Here is an 18,389-nt window from a genome sequence, read left to right as displayed (position 1 = left end):
CTCTCAACCCCCCTCCTCCTCCTCTTCCCTCTCAACCCCCCTCCTCCTCCTCTTCCCTCTCAAGCCCCCCTCCGCTTCCCTCTCAAGCCCCCTCCTCCTCCGCTTCCCTCTAAAGCCTCCCCTCCTCTTCCCTCTCAAGCCCCCTCCTCTTCCCTCTCAAGCCCCCTCCTCCTCTTCTTCCCTCTCAAGCACCCCTCCTCCGCTTCCCTCTCAAGCACCCCTCCTCCTCCGCTTCCCTCTCAAGCACCCCTCCTCCTCTTCTTCCCTCTCAAGCACCCCTCCTCCTCTTCTTCCCTCTCAAGCACCCCTCCTCCTCCTCTTCCCTCTCAAGCTCACCCTCCTCCTCCTCTTCCCTCTCAAGCTCACCCTCCTCCTCCTCTTCCCTCTCAAGCTCACCCTCCTCCTCCTCTTCCCTCTCAAGCTCACCCTCCTCCTCCTCTTCCCTCTCAAGCTCACCCTCCTCCTCCTTCCCTCTTCCTCTCTCCCTCTCACCACCCCTCCTCCTCTTCTTCCCTCTCAAGCACCCCTCCTCCTCTTCTTCCCTCTCAAGCTCACCCTCCTCCTCCTCTTCCCTCTCAAGCTCACCCTCCTCCTCCTCTTCCCTCTCAAGCTCACCCTCCTCCTCCTCTTCCCTCTCAAGCTCACCCTCCTCCTCCTCTTCCCTCTCAAGCTCACCCTCCTCCTCCTCTTCCCTCTCAAGCTCACCCTCCTCCTCCTCTTCCCTCTCAAGCTCACCCTCCTCCTCCTCTTCCCTCTCAAGCTCACCCTCCTCCTCCTCTTCCCTCTCAAGCTCACCCTCCTCCTCCTCTTCCCTCTCAAGCTCACCCTCCTCCTCCTCTTCCCTCTCAAGCTCACCCTCCTCCTCCTCTTCCCTCTCAAGCTCACCCTCCTCCTCCTCTTCCCTCTCAAGCCCCCCTCCTCCTCCGCTTCCCTCTCAAGCCCCTCACCTCCTCCTCCTCCCCCTCTCAAGCCTCCTCCTCCTCCCCCCTCTCAAGCCCCCCTCCTCCTCCTCCCTCTCAAGCCCCCTCCTCCCTCTGAAGCCCCCTCCTCTTCCTCCTCCCTCTCAAGACCCCCTCCTCCCTCAAGACCCCCTCCTCCTCTTCTTCCCTCTCAAACCCTAGTTTTCCTCTGGTTGGATAGCCCAGTCCTGGATGGGCGGGCCCTGGCCTGACTCCTCACCATACAGATCAGCACTAACAGAAACCAGTGATGAAACTGTTTCAGGGGTTGTTGAATGACATGAACTTGTCTTTGTGCTGTTAGTCTATTTGAAATAGTTAAAACACAAAACATTTTTATAGAATTTTCCTTACGATGTCCCTGTTGTGTAAATGTGAACAGAGGCATAAAGGTCTCGACAAACCATTTCTGTATGGACCTTGCTTTGTGCATGGAGGCATTGTCATGCTGAAACCAGAAAGGTCACAACATATTTAGAATCACTCAGATTGATTGATTGGGAATACAAAGGGAAGGTCAGCTGACCAGTCAATCGACTGTTTCCAAGCTACACTACTGGATGTTGGTACAATCCCCAGGACATGAAATGGTCAGTGTTAATTGTGCCTTATTTTGTTTTTTTTATACTTCTAAAATCCTGTCAAAAAAAGAGAGAGGGGGGGGGGTGGAAACTATTCTGCCCATGATGTTTATTAGTTGTCTTCGAGGTGCTGTAAAAAGCGGTTCACCTTCTTGGGAAGGTGCTCTATAGACTGGTTTCCTTTTTAAAGCCATCAGTCTAAGGCATGCTGTCAGAGACTCCACGCATCACAACCTTGTATATAGACCTCTGTTACTGCCATATTGATGTAGGTAATGAACTCCATATATTGCTGGTTTGTGTTTTTCTTGAGTTTTTTTTGCTGAAGTTCTTTTTAAACGTGAGTGAATGTTGAAAGGACTGCGGTCGGGAATGTTCACATTTGGGAGAGAAGTTGCTTATCTTGTAAATATATCTATCATTTTATTAAAGCATGTGCTTCAATGTTGAGCAATGCTGAATTCCCACCATGTCATGTATTTAAATGTTGGGTATGTGTCTGCAGAGAGAGACAGGCATGCATAATAAAGTGATTTGGTTAATAATTCATGTCTGAGTTATTTCATTCCAGACAGAAGTATATATACACTACTGGTCTAAAGTTGACACACCTACTCATTTGAGTTTATTATTTGTTTTTAAAAACTATTTTCTACATTGTAGAATATTGAAAACAACTACAAAATAATACATGGAATCATGTAACCAAAAAAAGGGTTAAATGAATCAAAATATATATTTAAGATTCTTCAAATAGCCACCCTTTGCCTTGATAGCTTTGCACACTTGTCATTCATTTAAAACTGCTCTTAAATGCTAGTAAAACCATATGCATGCTTTTCAACCGATCGCTGCCTGCACCCGCATGCCCGACTAGCATCACCACCCTGGATGGTTCCGACCTTGAATATGTGGACATCTATAAGTAGCTAGGTGTCTGGCTAGACTGTAAACTCTCCTTCCAGACTCATATCAAACATCTCCAATCGAAAATCAAATCAAGAATCGGCTTTCTATTCCGCAACAAAGCCTACTTCATTCACGCTGCCAAGCTTACCCTAGTGAAACTGACTATCCTACCGATCCTCAACTTCGCGATGTCATCTACAAAATGGCTTCCAATACCCTACTCAACAAATTGAATGCAGTTTATCACAGTGCCATCCGTTTTGTCACTAAAGCACCATATACCACCCACCACTGCGACTTGTACGCTCTAGTCGGCTGGCCCTCGCTACATATTCGTCACCAGACCCACTGGCTCCCGGTCATCTACAAGGCCATGCTAGGTAAAGCTCCGCCTTATCTCAGTTCACTGGTCATGATGGCAACACCCATCCGTAGCACGCGCTCCAGCAGGTGTATCTCACTGATCATCCCTAAAGCCAACACCTCATTTGGCTGCCTTTCCTTCCAGTTCTCTGCTGCCTGTGACTGGAACAAATTGCAAAAATCGTTGAAGTTGGAGACTTATCTCCCTCACCAACTTCAAACATCAGCTATCTGAGCAGCTAACCGATCGCTGCAGCTGTACATAGTCTATTGGTAAATAGCCCACCCATTTTCACCTACCTCATCCCCACAGTTTTTATTTATTTACTTTTCTGCTCTTTTGCACACCAATATCTCTACCTGTACATGATCATCTCATCATTTATCACTCCAGTGTTAATCTGCAAAATTGTAATTATTCGCCTACCTCCTCATGCCTTTTGCACACATTGTATATAGACTCCCCTTTTTTTCTACTGTGTTATTGACTTGTTAATTGTTTACTCCATGTGTAACTCTGTGTCTGTTCACACTGCTATGCTTTATCTTGGCCAGGTCGCAGTTGCAATTGAGAACTTGTTCTCAACTAGCCTGCCTGGTTAAATAAAGGTGAAATTATTATTATTATTATTTTTTAATTCTCTCAACCAGATTCACCTGGAAAGCTTTTCCAATGGTCTTGAAAGAGTTCCCACATATGCTGAGCACTGGTTGGCTGCTTTTCTTTCACTCATCCCAAACCATCTCAATTGGGTTGAGGTCAGGGGATTGTGGAGGCCAGATCATCTGATGCAGCACTCCATCAGCCTCCTTGGTAAATAGCCCTTACACAGACTGGAGGTGTGTTTTGGGTCATTGTCCTGTTGAAAAACAAACACAATGAGTAACGGCTATATACAGGAAGTACCAGAGTCGATGTGCAGGGGTACGAGGTAATAACATAGCTATATACAAGGACTACCAGCACTGAGTCGATGTGCAGGGGGTACGAGGTAATAACATAGCTATATATAAGGACTACCAGCACTGAGTCGATGTGAAGGGGTACGAGGTAATAACATAGCTATATACAAGGACTACCAGCACTGAGTCGATGTGCAGGGGGTAAGAGGTAATAACATAGCTATATACAGGAAGTACCAGAGTCGATGTGCAGGGGTACGAGGTAATAACATAGCTATATACAAGGACTACCATCACTGAGTTGATGTGCAGGGGGTACGAGGTAATAACATAGCTATATACAAAGACTACCAGCACTGAGTCGATGTGCAGGGGGTACGAGGTAATAACATAGCTATATACAGGAAGTACCAGAGTCGATGTGCAGGGGTACGAGGTAATAACATAGCTATATACAGGAAGTACCAGAGTCGATGTGCAGGGGTACGAGGTAATAACATAGCTATATACAGGAAGTGCCAGAGTCGATGTGCAGGGGTACGAGGTAATACGTACATAGACAATAGGTAAAGTGACTAGGCAACAGGATAGATTAAACAGCAGCAGTGTGATGAGTCAAAAGAGTTAGTGACAAAAGGGCCAATGTGGGTAGCTATTTAGCAGTCATGGCTTGGAGGTAGAAGCTGTTCAGGGTCCTGTTGGTTTCATGCTTGGTGCATCGGTATCGCTTGCTGTGTGGTAGCAGAGAGAACCGTCTGGCTTGACTTTAAAGCGCCTTCCTCTGACACCACTTGGTATATAGGTCCTGGATGGCAGGGAGCTCGGCACCAGTGATGTACTGGGCCGTACGCATTACCCTCTGTAGAACCTTGCAGTCGGATGCCAAGTAGTTGCTGTACCAAGCGGAGATGCAACCAGTCAGGATGCTCTCAATGACGGAGCTGTAGAACATTCTGAAGATCTGAGGGCCCACGCCAAATCTTATCAGTCTCCTGAGGGGGAAGAGGCGTTGTAGGGACTTCTTCATGACTGTGTTGGTGTGTTTGGACCATGATAATTCCCTTGTGATGTGGACAACTAAGAACTTGAAGTTGTTGACCTGCTACAGCCCTGTCTGTGGATGGGGGTCGTGTTCGGCCCTCTTGTGTCCTGTAGTCCACAATCAGCTCCTTTGTCTTGCTGACATTGAGGGAGAGGTTGTTGTCCTGGCACCACACTGTCAGGTCTCTGACCTCCTCCCTATCATCATCTTCAGTGATCAGGCCAACCACCGTTGTGTTGTCAGCACACTTGATGGTGTTGGAGTCGTGCACAGCCACGCAGTCGTGGGTAAACAGAGAGTACAGGAAGGGACTAAGCATGCATCCCTGAGGGTCCCCATGTTGAGGGTCAGCGTGACGGATGAAAAGGTAAATAAAGGCAAAATATTTTTTGATATATTTTTTAAATGTGTTGTTACCTACCCTCACCACCTGGGGTGGCCCATCAGGAAGTCCAGGATCCAGTTGCCGAGGGAGGTGTTTAGTCCCAGGGTCCTTAGCTTAGTGCTTTGAGGGCACTATGGTGATGAACGCTGAGTTGTAGTCAATGAACAGTATTCTCAAGTAGGTGTACCTCTTGACCAGGTGGGAAAGGGCAGTATGGAGTGCAATAGAGATTGCGTCATCTGTGGATCTGTTGGGGGGTATGCACATTGGAGTGGGTCCAGGGTGTCTGGGATGATGGTGTTGATGTGAGCCATGACCAGCCTTTCAAAGCATTTCATGGCTACAGATGTGAGTACTACGGGGCGATAGTCATTTAGACAGATTACCTTGGTGTTATTGGGCATAGGGACTATGGTAGTGTTCTTGAAACATGTAGGTATTAGAGACTGGGTCAGGGAGAGGTTGAAAATGTCAGTGAAGACACTTGCCAGCTGGTCAGCACATGCTCCGAGTGCACTTCCTGGTAATCCGTCTGGCCCTGCGGCCTTGTGAATGTTAACCTGTTTGAAGCTCTTACTTTGGATATGGAGAGCGAGATCACCCAGTTGTCCATCAGTTGTTGCTCTCATGCATGGTTCAGTGTTGCTTGCCTCAAAGCAAGCATAGAAGGAATTTTGCTCGTCTGGTAGGCTCGCGTCACTGGGCAGCTCCCGGCTGGGTTTCCCTTTATAATCTGTGATAGTTTGCAAGTCCTGCCACATCCAATGAGCGTCAGAGCTGGCATAGTAGGATTCGATCTTAGTCCTGTTTTGACTGTTTGATGGCTCGTTGGAGGTCGTAGCGGGATTTCTTATAAGCGTCCGGATTAGTGTCCTGTGCCTTGAAAGCGGCAGCCGTTAGCTCAGTTTGGATGTTACCTGTAATCTATGGCTTCTGGTTGGGATATGTACAGTATGTACGGTCTCTGTGGGGATGACGTTATAGATGCACCTATTAATGAAGCCGGTGACTGATATCAGATATTATTGGATGATTCCCAGAACATATTCCAGTCTGTGCTAGTGAAACAGTTCTGTAGTTTAGCATCCGCTTCATCGGACCACTTCCGTGTTGAGCATGTCACTGGTACTTCCTGTTTGAGTTATGGTCAGATTTGACAAATAGAGGGTGATCTAGAGTTTTGTATGCGTCTCTGTGTGTGAAGTAAGGGTGATCTAGAGTTTTGTATGTGTCTCTGTGTGTGGAGTAAGGGTGATCTAGAGTTTTTAATGCGTCTCTGTGTGTGGAGTAAGGGTGATCTAGAGTTTTGTATGCGTCTCTGTGTGTGGAGTAAGGGTGATATAGAGTTTTTTCGCCTCTAGTTGCACAGGTGACATGCTGGTTAAAAATGAGGTAAAAACGGATTTCACTTTCCCTGCATTAAAATCACTGGGCCACTAGGAAAGCTGCGAAGATTGTGTCATGCCTTTATCGACACAATCTATATTTAGGCTAGTTAAAACGCTGTAAACAAAAAGCAAACGGAATGGAAACCGCTCATGAGTACAGCAACACGTTGTCATATGGCACAATACACTTCTGTGGATCAAATTCAACCCACCTAATAATGCCAGCCCTACCATAAACACATTTCCAATACGTACAGTTCCATTTCCAACCAGGAAGACCAACAGGCTACCAAGAAAACCATAATAGAATGTATTTATTTCTATGATGGAACATACTGACATGTATCGGTCGGTTCTTGCATTGGAATTATATTGGATTTTGCAGGATAACAGATTATTCCAGCCACTCTTGTCTTCTAGGCTAACCTGGGCTGGCTCCTCTGTTTCAAGATTGTTAGGAACAGTCAGAGGTGAAGGTGGCTGTGAAGCCAATATCCTGGCAGAGCTTGTGGAAGGGTGGGTAGGCCATCATGGCTGCTGGGCTTGGCGGCGTCATCGGTGGTTTGATGCTGCTGCAGCTGCTCAACGCTCTCCTCCTTTGGCTTTGTTTGGGTACTTTGGCGAAGCCAATTTCTGACATCCATCATGGCAGTGGCAGATTAGCTGGTTTGAGCTAGTTAAATAGGCTAAGGCTAATAACACAACGTTTTTTTACAGCTAGCTAAGAAGCTAACTAAACTCGGTAGTGGTGGGGCGTGAGGCAGAGTTGAGTGAAGCAGCTTCAATGGTAAACTTGACTCCACCCTTATAAATCAAACTCAGATATTACAGACGAAGGCTTATCACGCTATTCACTTAGCCTACCACAGATGAGAAGCGTTTCCTCACGCTTTCTATGGAAACTCAAGGGAGTCATACTGTACCTAACCACACCAGTGGCTTTCCATAGCCCCCATACATACACCGCAGCGTGCTCTGTCCATTCTGCTGACACAGTGCAGCGGAGATATAGATTTTGTGCCAAACTGTCACTCAATAATTTTGACTTTTTTGCAAATCTACAAGACCAAAAGTACAGTGCCTTGCGAAAGTATTCGGCCCCCTTGAACTTTGCGACCTTTTGCCACATTTCAGGCTTCAAACATAAAGATATAAAACTGTATTTTTTTGTGAAGAATCAACAACAAGTGGGATACAATCATGAAGTGGAACGACATTTATTGGATATTTCAAACTTTTTTAACAGATCAAAAACTGAAAAATTGGGCGTGCAAAATTATTCAGCCCCCTTAAGTTAATACTTTGTAGCGCCACTTTTGCTGCGATTACAGCTGTAAGTCGCTTGGGGTATGTCTCTATCAGTTTTGCACATCGAGAGACTGAAATGTTTTCCCATTCCTCCTTGCAAAACAGCTCGAGCTCAGTGAGGTTGGATGGAGAGCATTTGTGAACAGCATTTTCAGTTCTTTCCACAGATTCTCGATTGGATTCAGGTCTGGACTTTGACTTGGCCATTCTAACACCTGGATATGTTTATTTTTGAACCATTCCATTGTAGATTTTGCTTTATGTTTTGGATCATCATTGTCTTGTTGGAAGACAAATCTCCGTCCCAGTCTCAGGTCTTTTGCAGACTCCATCAGGTTTTCTTCCAGAATGGTCCTGTATTTGGCTCCATCCATCTTCCCATCAATTTTAACCATCTTCCCTGTCCCTGCTGAAGAAAAGCAGGCCCAAACCATGTTTGACAGTGGGGATGGTGTGTTGAGGGTGATGAGCTGTGTTGCTTTTACGCCAAACACAACGTTTTGCATTGTTGCCAAAAAGTTCAATTTTGGTTTCATCTGACCAGAGCAACTTCTTCCACATGTTTGGTGTGTCTCCCAGGTGGCTTGTGGCAAACTTTAAACAACTATTTTTATGGATAATTTTAAGAAATGGCTTTCTTCTTGCCACTCTTCCATAAAGGCCAGATTTGTGCAATATACGACTGATTGTTGTCCTATGGACAGAGTCTCCCACCTCAGCTGTAGATCTCTGCAGTTCATCCAGAGTGATCATGGGCCTCTTGGTGTCAAGCCTCGGTCTTAGTATTTTGTGTTTTCTTTAATTATTTGTTCAGGCCAGGGTGTGACATGGGTTTAATGTGTTGTTGTATTGTTTTTTTTTGTAGGCATTGGGATTGTGGCTGATTAGGTGTGTGTCTAGCATAGTCCCACTTGTCCCACTTGTTGTTGATTCTTCACAAAAAAATACAGTTTTATATCTTTATGTTTGAAGCCTGAAATGTGGCAAAAGGTCGCAAAGTTCAAGGGGGCCGAATACTTTCGCAAGGCACTGTATGTGGACACCTGCTTGTCTAACATCTCACTCCAAAATCATGGCCATTAATATGGAGTTATAACAGCCTCCATGCTATAACAGCCCCCACTCTTCTGGGAAGGCTTTCCACTAGATGTTGGAACATTGCTGCTATAACAGCCTCCACTCTTCTGGGAAGGCTTTCCACTAGATGTTGGAACATTGCTGTGAGGACATGCTTCCATTCAACAAAAATATTATTTGTGAGGTCGGGCACTGATGTTGGGCTTTTAGGCCTGGCTTGCAGTCGGTGTTCCAATTCATCCCAAATGTGTTCGATGGGGTTGAGGTCAGGGCTCTGTGCAGGCCAGTGAAGTTCTTCCACACTGATCTTGTCAAACCATTTGTGTATAGACTTCTTTGTGCACGGGGGAATTGTCATGCTGAAACAGGAAAGCGTCTTCCCCAAACTGTTACGACAAAGTTGGAAGCAGAGAATTGTCTAGAATGTAATTGACTACTGTAGCATTAAGATGTCCCTTCACTGGAACTAAGGGGCCTAGCCCAAACCTTGAAAAACAGCCCCAGCTAGCAGCTAGCGTTCTCCCGGCATCCGTCAAACCCAGATTTGTCCGTCAAACTGCCAGATGGTGAAGTGGAGTAGGGTGAGGGGTTTTAGTGTAGGGTTAGATGGTAGGGTATTTAAATAGTGGAGTAGTGTAGGGGGGGTTTAGTGTAGGGTTAGATGGTAGGGTATTTAAATAGTGGAGTAGTGTGAGGGGGTTTTAGTGTAGGGTTAGATGGTAGGGTATTTAAATAGTGGAGTAGGGTGAGGGGTTCTAGTGTAGGGTTAGATGGTAGGGTATTTAAATAGTGGAGTAGTGTAGGGGGGGTTTAGTGTAGGGTTAGATGGTAGGGTATTTAAATAGTGGAGTAGGGTGAGGGGGTTTTTAGTGTAGGGTTAGATGGTAGGGTATTTAAATAGTGGAGTAGGGTGAGGGGGTTTGTAGTTAGTGTAGGGTAGATGGTAGGGTATTTAAATAGTGGAGTATGGTGGGGGTTTTAGTGTAGGGTTAGATGGTAGGGTATTTAAATAGTGGAGTAGGGTGAGGGGTTTTAGTGTAGGGTTAGATGGTAGGGTATTTAAATAGTGGAGTATGGTAGGGGGTTTTAGTGTAGGGTTAGATGGTAGGGTATTTAAATAGTGGAGTAGGATAGGGGGTTTTAGTGTAGGGTTAGATGGTAGGGTATTTAAATAGTGGAGTAGCGTAGGGGGTTTTAGTGTAGGGTTAGATGGTAGGGTATTTAAATAGTGGAGTAGGATAGGGGTTTTAGTGTAGGGTTAGATGGTAGGGTATTTAAATAGTGGAGTAGGGTGAGGGGGTTTTAGTGTAGGGTTAGATGGTAGGGTATTTAAATAGTGGAGTAGGGTGAGGGGGTTTGTAGTTAGTGTAGGGTTAGATGGTAGGGTATTTAAATAGTGGAGTATGGTGAGGGGGGTTTGTAGTTAGTGTAGGGTTAGATGGTAGGGTATTTAAATAGTGGAGTAGGTAGGGGGTTTTAGTGTAGGGTTAGATGGTAGGGTATTTAAATAGTGGAGTAGGGTGGGGGTTGTTAATGAGTGTAGGGTTAGATGGTAGGGTATTTAAATAGTGGAGTAGTGTAGGGGGTTTTAGTGTAGGGTTAGATGGTAGGGTATTTAAATAGTGGAGTAGGGTGAGGGGGGTTTGTAGTTAGTGTAGGGTTAGATGGTAGGGTATTTAAATAGTGGAGTAGGGTGAGGGGTTGTAGTGTAGGGGTAGATGGTAGGGTATTTAAATAGTGGAGTAGGGTAGGGGGGTTCTAGTGTAGGGGTAGACGGTAGGGTATTTAACAACCCCTCACCCTACTCCACTATTTAAATACCCTACCATCTAACCCTACACTCACTAAAAACCCACCACCCTACTTCCCCAGCGCATACTTCACCCTTTAACACCTCACACGGGTTTCCTACATATGCATCCTTACCCAACAAACGCATTCCAACAAGAAGCGATTCATTATAATTCATACACGTATTCTCCAATTCAAATTTAGACAATGTCCTTTTTGTTGCAGTTTTCGTTACTGCTGTCGTCCATTCAGAACGTTTGTCTTCACCAAATGTTCGATGCACGGCTTGATTTTGAACTCAGCATTCACTTCCGCCAAGTGCGCCCCTATAGGAATTCACAGGGTTAACCAATCAAACTCAGATCAGACATCAATAGAGTACACAGATCGTATTATCAACATTTAGATAAATGAATAGAATATGACTTACTGGTACACATTATGATTCTGTATAATTTCGTTATTATTAATGCATTTGAAATAATATCGCACTACTAGCCTCATGCCATGAACATGCATAGCCATCTCGAAACAACTCTGATAATGTTTTTTTCTCAAAGATTCGAACAAATAAACCTTATGTAGCAAATAAGCCATTCATTTTTGTTGTTGACCAAATTCTACACTCTCATTGACCTCCGTACAAAACTCAGTGCTTGTTGGATGAAATAATGCCACCTTCTGGGGGGATACATATTTTTAACTGAGTTGGGCCTCTCTCTTCGTTTTCCTCTCTGATGTGAGTAGATGTCCGCCCGTTGTTTTTAAGGTTATCTTGGATGCAGTCTCATTATACCGTAGTGGTTCCCATATGTCATGAAAGCACCATTAGGACGGATACAAGTAGGCCATTGGCTGCCTACATCACAAGGGGTACGTACAGGAGTTCTGATTGGTTCCAAGTTTAGCAGTTTGCAAATATGCCTGGGCAGTATTTTTTTACTGACAAAAACTGCAAGAATTTAGTGTGAAACACATTTTTACAGTAATCAAGAATATTTCATTGTCAGATACAAAAACTCAGCTCCTCCCTCGGCGTAGATCGATCAAATTCACTGTTTTCGGCGTTGGTCCACCACCGAAAAGTGCAGTATAATGCCACACTACACAACTGAGAACTCAGATTGGGGACTTCAGTGCGTTAAAAACAACTGGAAACTCGAAAAAAAACGAACCCCGACTGTGAAAAGACCGAGTTCCCAGTAGTCTTTACAGCACCATAATTCCCTTGATTTCTATTGTTTTATACATTTTGTCATTACAATGCTGCGCCACTGCTGGGGTCGTCACTAGTTACCACAGCAACAAAGTCTTAAACCCCGCCTATTTAAAATTAAAAAAATGTATCTTAAGTATTTTGAGATTTTAAAGCTAACCACATTGCTAACCTTAAATGAACACTGAAAAACACTTTTTTGTTACGAGGGATTTTTCTGATATACATTGTGGCTGTGGTAACTAGTGACAGCCCAGTAGCTGATGACTGGTCATTTGTCAACAATCAAGACCCACAACTCAAAACCCATTGGATGAGAAAGAGAGAAGTCCCTCCTCCCTGACCTTCTGCTCCAATGGGGTTTGAGAAGGAGACGAGGGGAATGTGATTGAGAAAAGGCCAAGGTACAGGTTTGCGGTCCAAAAATAAATCGACCTATGGTTTATTCGGTTGAAGGTTGTAAACGAGGAGCATTGGCAGATTGTGAACCTTTTTTTTTCTCCCAGACGGTTTTAGGTCACCATTTCGATTAATCACGCTAAAACGCGTTTGCCCAATGAAAGTAGCCCATGTTGCGCCAGCAGGCAGTAGTTGAGCCACTGTTTGAGGAATGCGGAGTGAGTGGTACTCGCTGCTACACGAGCTGTATTTATACACCACCGCATCGGCCAGACGTGCTGTAGGTAAATTGTCCCATTTTTTTTTTTTTTTGAATTAAAAAATAAAATAATAATCTTCCTCTGGGTTTAACACGGGAATTTTAAATGTAAACTATGTTTTTCACCCCATGTGAACGAGTGTTTGGCAGGTAGGGTTGCGCTGCCATATTCCCAACCCGTTAGCACACAGTCTCTACGTCATTTAAAATGGCGCCAATATTAAAGTTCAGCGGGCCAAAATATTTCAATATAAACGCGTAATAATGTTTCAATATAAACACGATTTATATCCACACTCTTCTTAACGCGTCCATAGGCAGAGTGGAGGCACTATACTGGGGTCAAGCGATACTATACATTTCGGCTAAATTCGTTGCGTGGGAACTTTTAGCATTAGCTCGGCTAGCTAACGTTACGTGGCTTAAAGCAGATAGCTACTCGATAGCTTCGCTAGTTAACTAACTACAGTGTTTACTAGTTAGGGGGTGCTGCGGCGACAAGCAGCCTCTGCCAAGTTGGCACGTCAGGGCATGCTATCTTTCAGTGACAAACATGTTTTCTTATTTACTTGTTCGTATAGCTACTCAACTAGCTGCGAATGCTTGTTTGTTTTGACACGTTGTGCTTGGTCAACATGAGGTAATAGATTCGTAAAGTTTTGTCTAATATGAGTCTGTGCCTGCCTAACTATTTGTTTGGACGTTAAGGTGGTTTTATTATAGCTAAAACACATTCTAGCCTGACACGGTTTTTACCCGGGGCGCGTTCATATGCGTTCAAGACAACTGGGAACTCGCAAAATACGAGGTCGTTTCATGACGTCTCTTCAGGTCGGGAAGTCGGAGCTCTAGAAAGAGGCGAGTTGGATGACAGCTCCAAAAACTACATCCCATTCGGAGTTCGTTTTTTCCCGAGTTCCCAGTTGTTTGGAACGTGGCTTTGATCATCATGGGTTCACCATTTTTATTTATTTGAAAAAATTCTAAATACAGATCAACAATTTACATTCTTACATACATCATACATTAACGAGAACATACTGAAAAAATAAATACAAAATAAACAACTCTAGTGCAATTGTTGATCGTTCAGACACAGCCGTGAGGTCATTGTGATGTAGTTAGTGTTTTTTGCTTGATATCTTGTATGGGAATAAACACTTGTCAGTAGCACAGGTGTGTTTCGCTTGATCCTAGTTAGTTAGGAGGCTTGAAACAAATGCACGAAGGGTGACTAGTACTTCCGTGTGATGATTTTGTGGGGGCGGTGACCATTTTATAACTGACGAGTAAGATTAATATTTTGTTTCTTCATAATTGCAAACAAATAATTTACCCTTATATGTCAACTCTGTCCAATAACATTATTGATCATCAGTTAGGCTGATGACAGCCATGTTTAGTGTCTGGTGACAGAGTTCTGTACATGGAGGCAAAGGAATCTGTCTGTACTGGGCAGTTGGTTATAAATCTCCTCTTTTCAGATTACACCTTGACCTAGCCAAGACTGACCATGAAGAGAAGTCGGCATCCAAGCAGCAGTGAAGAAGACTCTGATAATGGAAGTAAGCATTCTCTCTAGTCTAGACTAATACTGTGTTCAAAACAACTGGAAACTCTGAAAAATACAAGGTCAAATCATGACGCCATTGATTTTCAAGTCAGAAAGTCTGAGCTCTAGAAAAAGGCCAGAGTTGGAATACCGAGTTGGATGACCGTTCAAATCGATTTTTCCCAGTTGGAGCAAAAAAAACAACATTTTCTTCAGAGTTCCCAGTTGTTTTGAACATGGCATAACACTAACCCCATACCCCAGACTAACCTCTACCCCAGACTAACCCTAGGGCTTGACATTAGGGTTAGGGCCACTTGTCCAAAAATACAACTTGTATAATGCAAGGAACCCTTTTCTGAAATGCATTGCTGTATTATCCTTCCCCATAGAGGATCTGACAGTAGGCTACTCTCTGCCCATTGGCTTCTTTGCATTTAAGCCTGTTTCAAGGTACCCTTGGTAGCCTAAGATATTGCTACATTGCAATTACAAAAAAAGTTAAATAGCAATGAGGCTGATGCAACGGATCAGACCGCTTCTCTTAAAATGTTGATCAAGTTTTATTTCTTCATATTATAAGCTGTAGGCTACGTGTAAATGTTCCGAAACACAATTCAATCAAATCAAATGTATTTATATAGCCCTTCGTACATCAGCTGATATCTCGAAGTGCTGTAATTAGCGGGAAACTGCATGCACAAGTGGTTTCAAATGACCGATGCAAATATATGTTAGAAATGAAGAAACGGGGGGATCTAAAGATGCATCAACTAGCATGGGTTATTAATATGGATGGGATTGTGTGTTTGGCTGCTGGACAATAACATAGTGTTGTTTTGATAACCAATAGAACATGGTTTCATGGCATATGAAGTGTTTATAAAATAATTCCCTCAACATTCCTAAGATTGTATTTTTAAAAGGCTACTTTGAAACAAGGTAAGACATGCTTCATAAAATGACAATTTCAGATTTTAAACAATTACATTTATGGTTAAATAGTTTCAAAATGCTGACTGCATCCGCTCGGATTCAAGATGGCTGATGGGCAGGGCTCAACTGGCACTGTCCTTCACTCTGGTCTCCTGACCAGTTGATCTGAACCGTGCCTCGAGTATATCAACAAAATCAAGCCTTTTATACGTTAATATTAGTTCTTTCATCATATTTGTCAAACATGACTGTGTGCTGCTATAGCCCCTTGCTCTAGTTACTGTAATGGAGATCGCTAAATATTTTCATGAAGAAACTGATAAAACACACAGATTCAAAATCAAGGTGACTTACCAAGATGAGGACGAAGAGCAAGAAAGGGAGTGTGGTGATGTTGTGTCCACAACTAAAGAATCACTGAAATCTGAAAAGACGCGTATCCTGAAAGCATGATGGTGTACTAATAAGTAGGTGCACATGCTAATGGAAAGGATTGAGGTGGGTAGCTAGCTAAGTGTGTCATTGTAGCAATGTATTTCTGAACAAAAAAAATCTTGATCTCTTAAGTTGTTTGATTTCATTCTATTAGCCTATTGTATAGATATCATTGATTTGTGTCCCAATAGCCCAGACATATTACCTCTTTCAAGGAAGTTTCCATTTTTATCTGGTTATTTTGCATAAAAACCCTTTAGGCCTAACTATTAAAAAAAATAATATATTTTTAAATCGGCATCCCTGCCCAGACTGGCAAGAATGTCCCGAAGGGTGTTTAGCATCCCCATCGCATGAGCCTGAAGCCACAGACTCTGGCCAAACTCGTATTTCTAAAAATTAATTCAAAGGCACGGAGCCTAAAAAGGCACTTTTCATTTGTATTTCATTTCTAAGTAAGTCACAGCCTATATGTTGGAATTTATAGACTATGATGATTCAATAGAACAAAATGTTGTTTAAATGCGGAGCCAGCCTAGTTTGTCACTCGCAAATGCTTTACTTATTTGTAGGCTATAGCTTTGAAATAACTGAAATAATAGGCTATTAATCTAGTCTAAATAATTAACTTCCTGTCTGGCTCCTGACCTATTCAGTGTTTTTACGACATGTTGCCTATTTGAAATGAGTGCTTTTTAGTCGCCTTTTCATGTAGCTTATTAAAATACTTTAAATTTAAATCATATGGTTCTGTTTCAATACATAACAACCAAATGGTAGGTCCAGGAAGTCACAACAATAGATGGGTGTTGGTTAAATGGTAGGGCCAGGAAGTCACAACAATAGATGGGTGTTGGTTAAATGGTAGGTCCAGGAAGTTACAACAATAGATGGGTGTTGGTTAAATGGTAGGTCCAGGAAGTCACAACAATAGATGGGTGTTGGTTAAATGGTAGGTCCAGGAAGTAAATGGTAGGTCCAGGAAGTCACAACAATAGATGGGTGTTGGTTAAATGGTAGGTCCAGGAAGTCACAACAATAGATGGGTGTTGGTTAAATGGTAGGTCCAGGAAGTCACAACAATAAATGGGTGTTGGTTAAATGGTAGGTCCAGGAAGTCACAACAATAGATGGGTGTTGGTTAAATGGTAGGTCCAGGAAGTCACAACAATAGATGGGTGTTGGTTAAATGGTAGGTCCAGGAAGTCACAACAATAGATGGGTGTTGGTTAAATGGTAGGTCCAGGAAGTCACAACAATAGATGGGTGTTGGTTAAATGGTAGGTCCAGGAAGTCACAACAATAGATGGGTGTTGGTTAAATGGTAGGTCCAGGAAGTCACAACAATAGATGGGTGTTGGTTAAATGGTAGGTCCAGGAAGTCACAACAATAGATGGGTGTTGGTTAAATGGTAGGTCCAGGAAGTCACAAAAATAGATGGGTGTTGGTTAAATGGTCATTTTAATGGTCAGAATTTGGAGCAGCAATTTTTTTCTTCTTCCTCTGAGTGATGAGGGTTTTTAGCGAAGTGGTTGGAAATGTGGTGTGCCAGAGTGCGACCGATGAGCGGGATTTCCGACCACTCAACATACTTGGCTCTGATCCAATGCTGATTGGAGTAATTTTTTGATATTGTGATAAACATTTTTTGTTGTTGCTTATCCCGGACAAGTGTTAATTTCGAGCTCTATCTAACCTCAGTTAGGAGTTAACTGAAAAAAGAAAAATGCTGGTTTCAATATAATTTTGGCTGTAGGCTATTGAAAACAGCCAGATTTAAAAGAGTGATATGGGTGGCTTGGCATCGCAACAATATGGCATCGCAATGATATGGGTGGCTAGGCATCGCAATGATATGGCATCGCAATGATATGGGTGGCTAGGCATCACAATGATATGGGTGGCTAGGCATCGCAATGATATGGGTCGCTAGGCATCGCAATGATATGGGTGGCTAGGCATCGCAATGATATGGGTCGCTAGGCATCGCAATGATATGGGTCGCTAGGCATCGCAATGATATGGGTCGCTAGGCATCGCAATGATATGGGTCGCTAGGCATCGCAATGATATGGGTCGCTAGGCATCGCAATGATATGGGTCGCTAGGCATCGCAATGATATGGGTCGCTAGGCATCGCAATGATATGGGTCGCTAGGCATCGCAATGATATGGGTCGCTAGGCATCGCAATGACATGGGTCGCTAGGCATCGCAATGACATGGGTCGCTAGGCATCGCAATGACATGGGTCGCTAGGCATCGCAATGACATGGGTCGCTAGGCATCGCAATGACATGGGTCGCTAGGCATCGCAGTGACATGGGTCGCTAGGCATCGCAGTGACATGGGTCGCTAGGCATCGCAGTGACATGGGTCGCTAGGCATCGCAGTGACATGGGTCGCTAGGCATCGCAGTGACATGGGTCGCTAGGCATCGCAGTGACATGGGTCGCTAGGCATCGCAGTGACATGGGTCGCTAGGCATCGCAGTGACATGGGTCGCTAGGCATCGCAGTGACATGGGTCGCTAGGCATCGCAGTGACATGGGTCGCTAGGCATCGCAATGATATGGGTCGCTAGGCATCGCAATGATATGGGTCGCTAGGCATCGCAATGATATGGGTCGCTAGGCATCACATATGGAATTATTTAGCTTATTAGAATATCATTCCAATGTTGGTTGTGTGTGCCGGGAGTTTGTGGCATTGTCTGTAGGCCATGGCTAGGTGCTATGGTATTCTAGAGAATATGGTCGTATCTTCCTGGCCTGAACCGAATGCAAACTACAAAATGTGCAACATAGGATTGTTTTGAGTGGCATGCAATATAGCCAGTTTTGACTTTGTGGCTAAAAGAACGACAATAGCTGGCTAGCTAACCTA

At 43.9% G+C, this 18,389-nt stretch overlaps 1 protein-coding gene across 4 annotated transcripts in view; it reads left to right on the top strand.

Annotated features, from left to right (window-relative positions):
• The first annotated feature begins 12,323 nt into the window (after nt 1–12,323).
• jade1 (jade family PHD finger 1) overlaps nt 12,324–18,389 on the top strand; it is a 63,825-nt gene continuing 57,759 nt past the window's right edge. Inside the window, exons 1-2 of one of the 4 annotated variants that reach the window (XM_046335173.1) lie at nt 12,324–12,601; nt 14,065–14,145. In XM_046335173.1, coding sequence (XP_046191129.1) covers nt 14,094–14,145 — 52 coding nt within the window. In that variant the 5' untranslated portion in view covers nt 12,324–12,601; nt 14,065–14,093. The other 3 variants (XM_046335172.1, XM_046335175.1, XM_046335174.1) reach the window with 3 other exon arrangements.

Source organism: Oncorhynchus gorbuscha, unplaced genomic scaffold, assembly GCF_021184085.1.
Source record: "Oncorhynchus gorbuscha isolate QuinsamMale2020 ecotype Even-year unplaced genomic scaffold, OgorEven_v1.0 Un_scaffold_666, whole genome shotgun sequence".
Classification (NCBI taxonomy): domain Eukaryota; kingdom Metazoa; phylum Chordata; class Actinopteri; order Salmoniformes; family Salmonidae; genus Oncorhynchus; species Oncorhynchus gorbuscha.
This window is presented reverse-complemented; position numbering and strand designations above follow the sequence as displayed.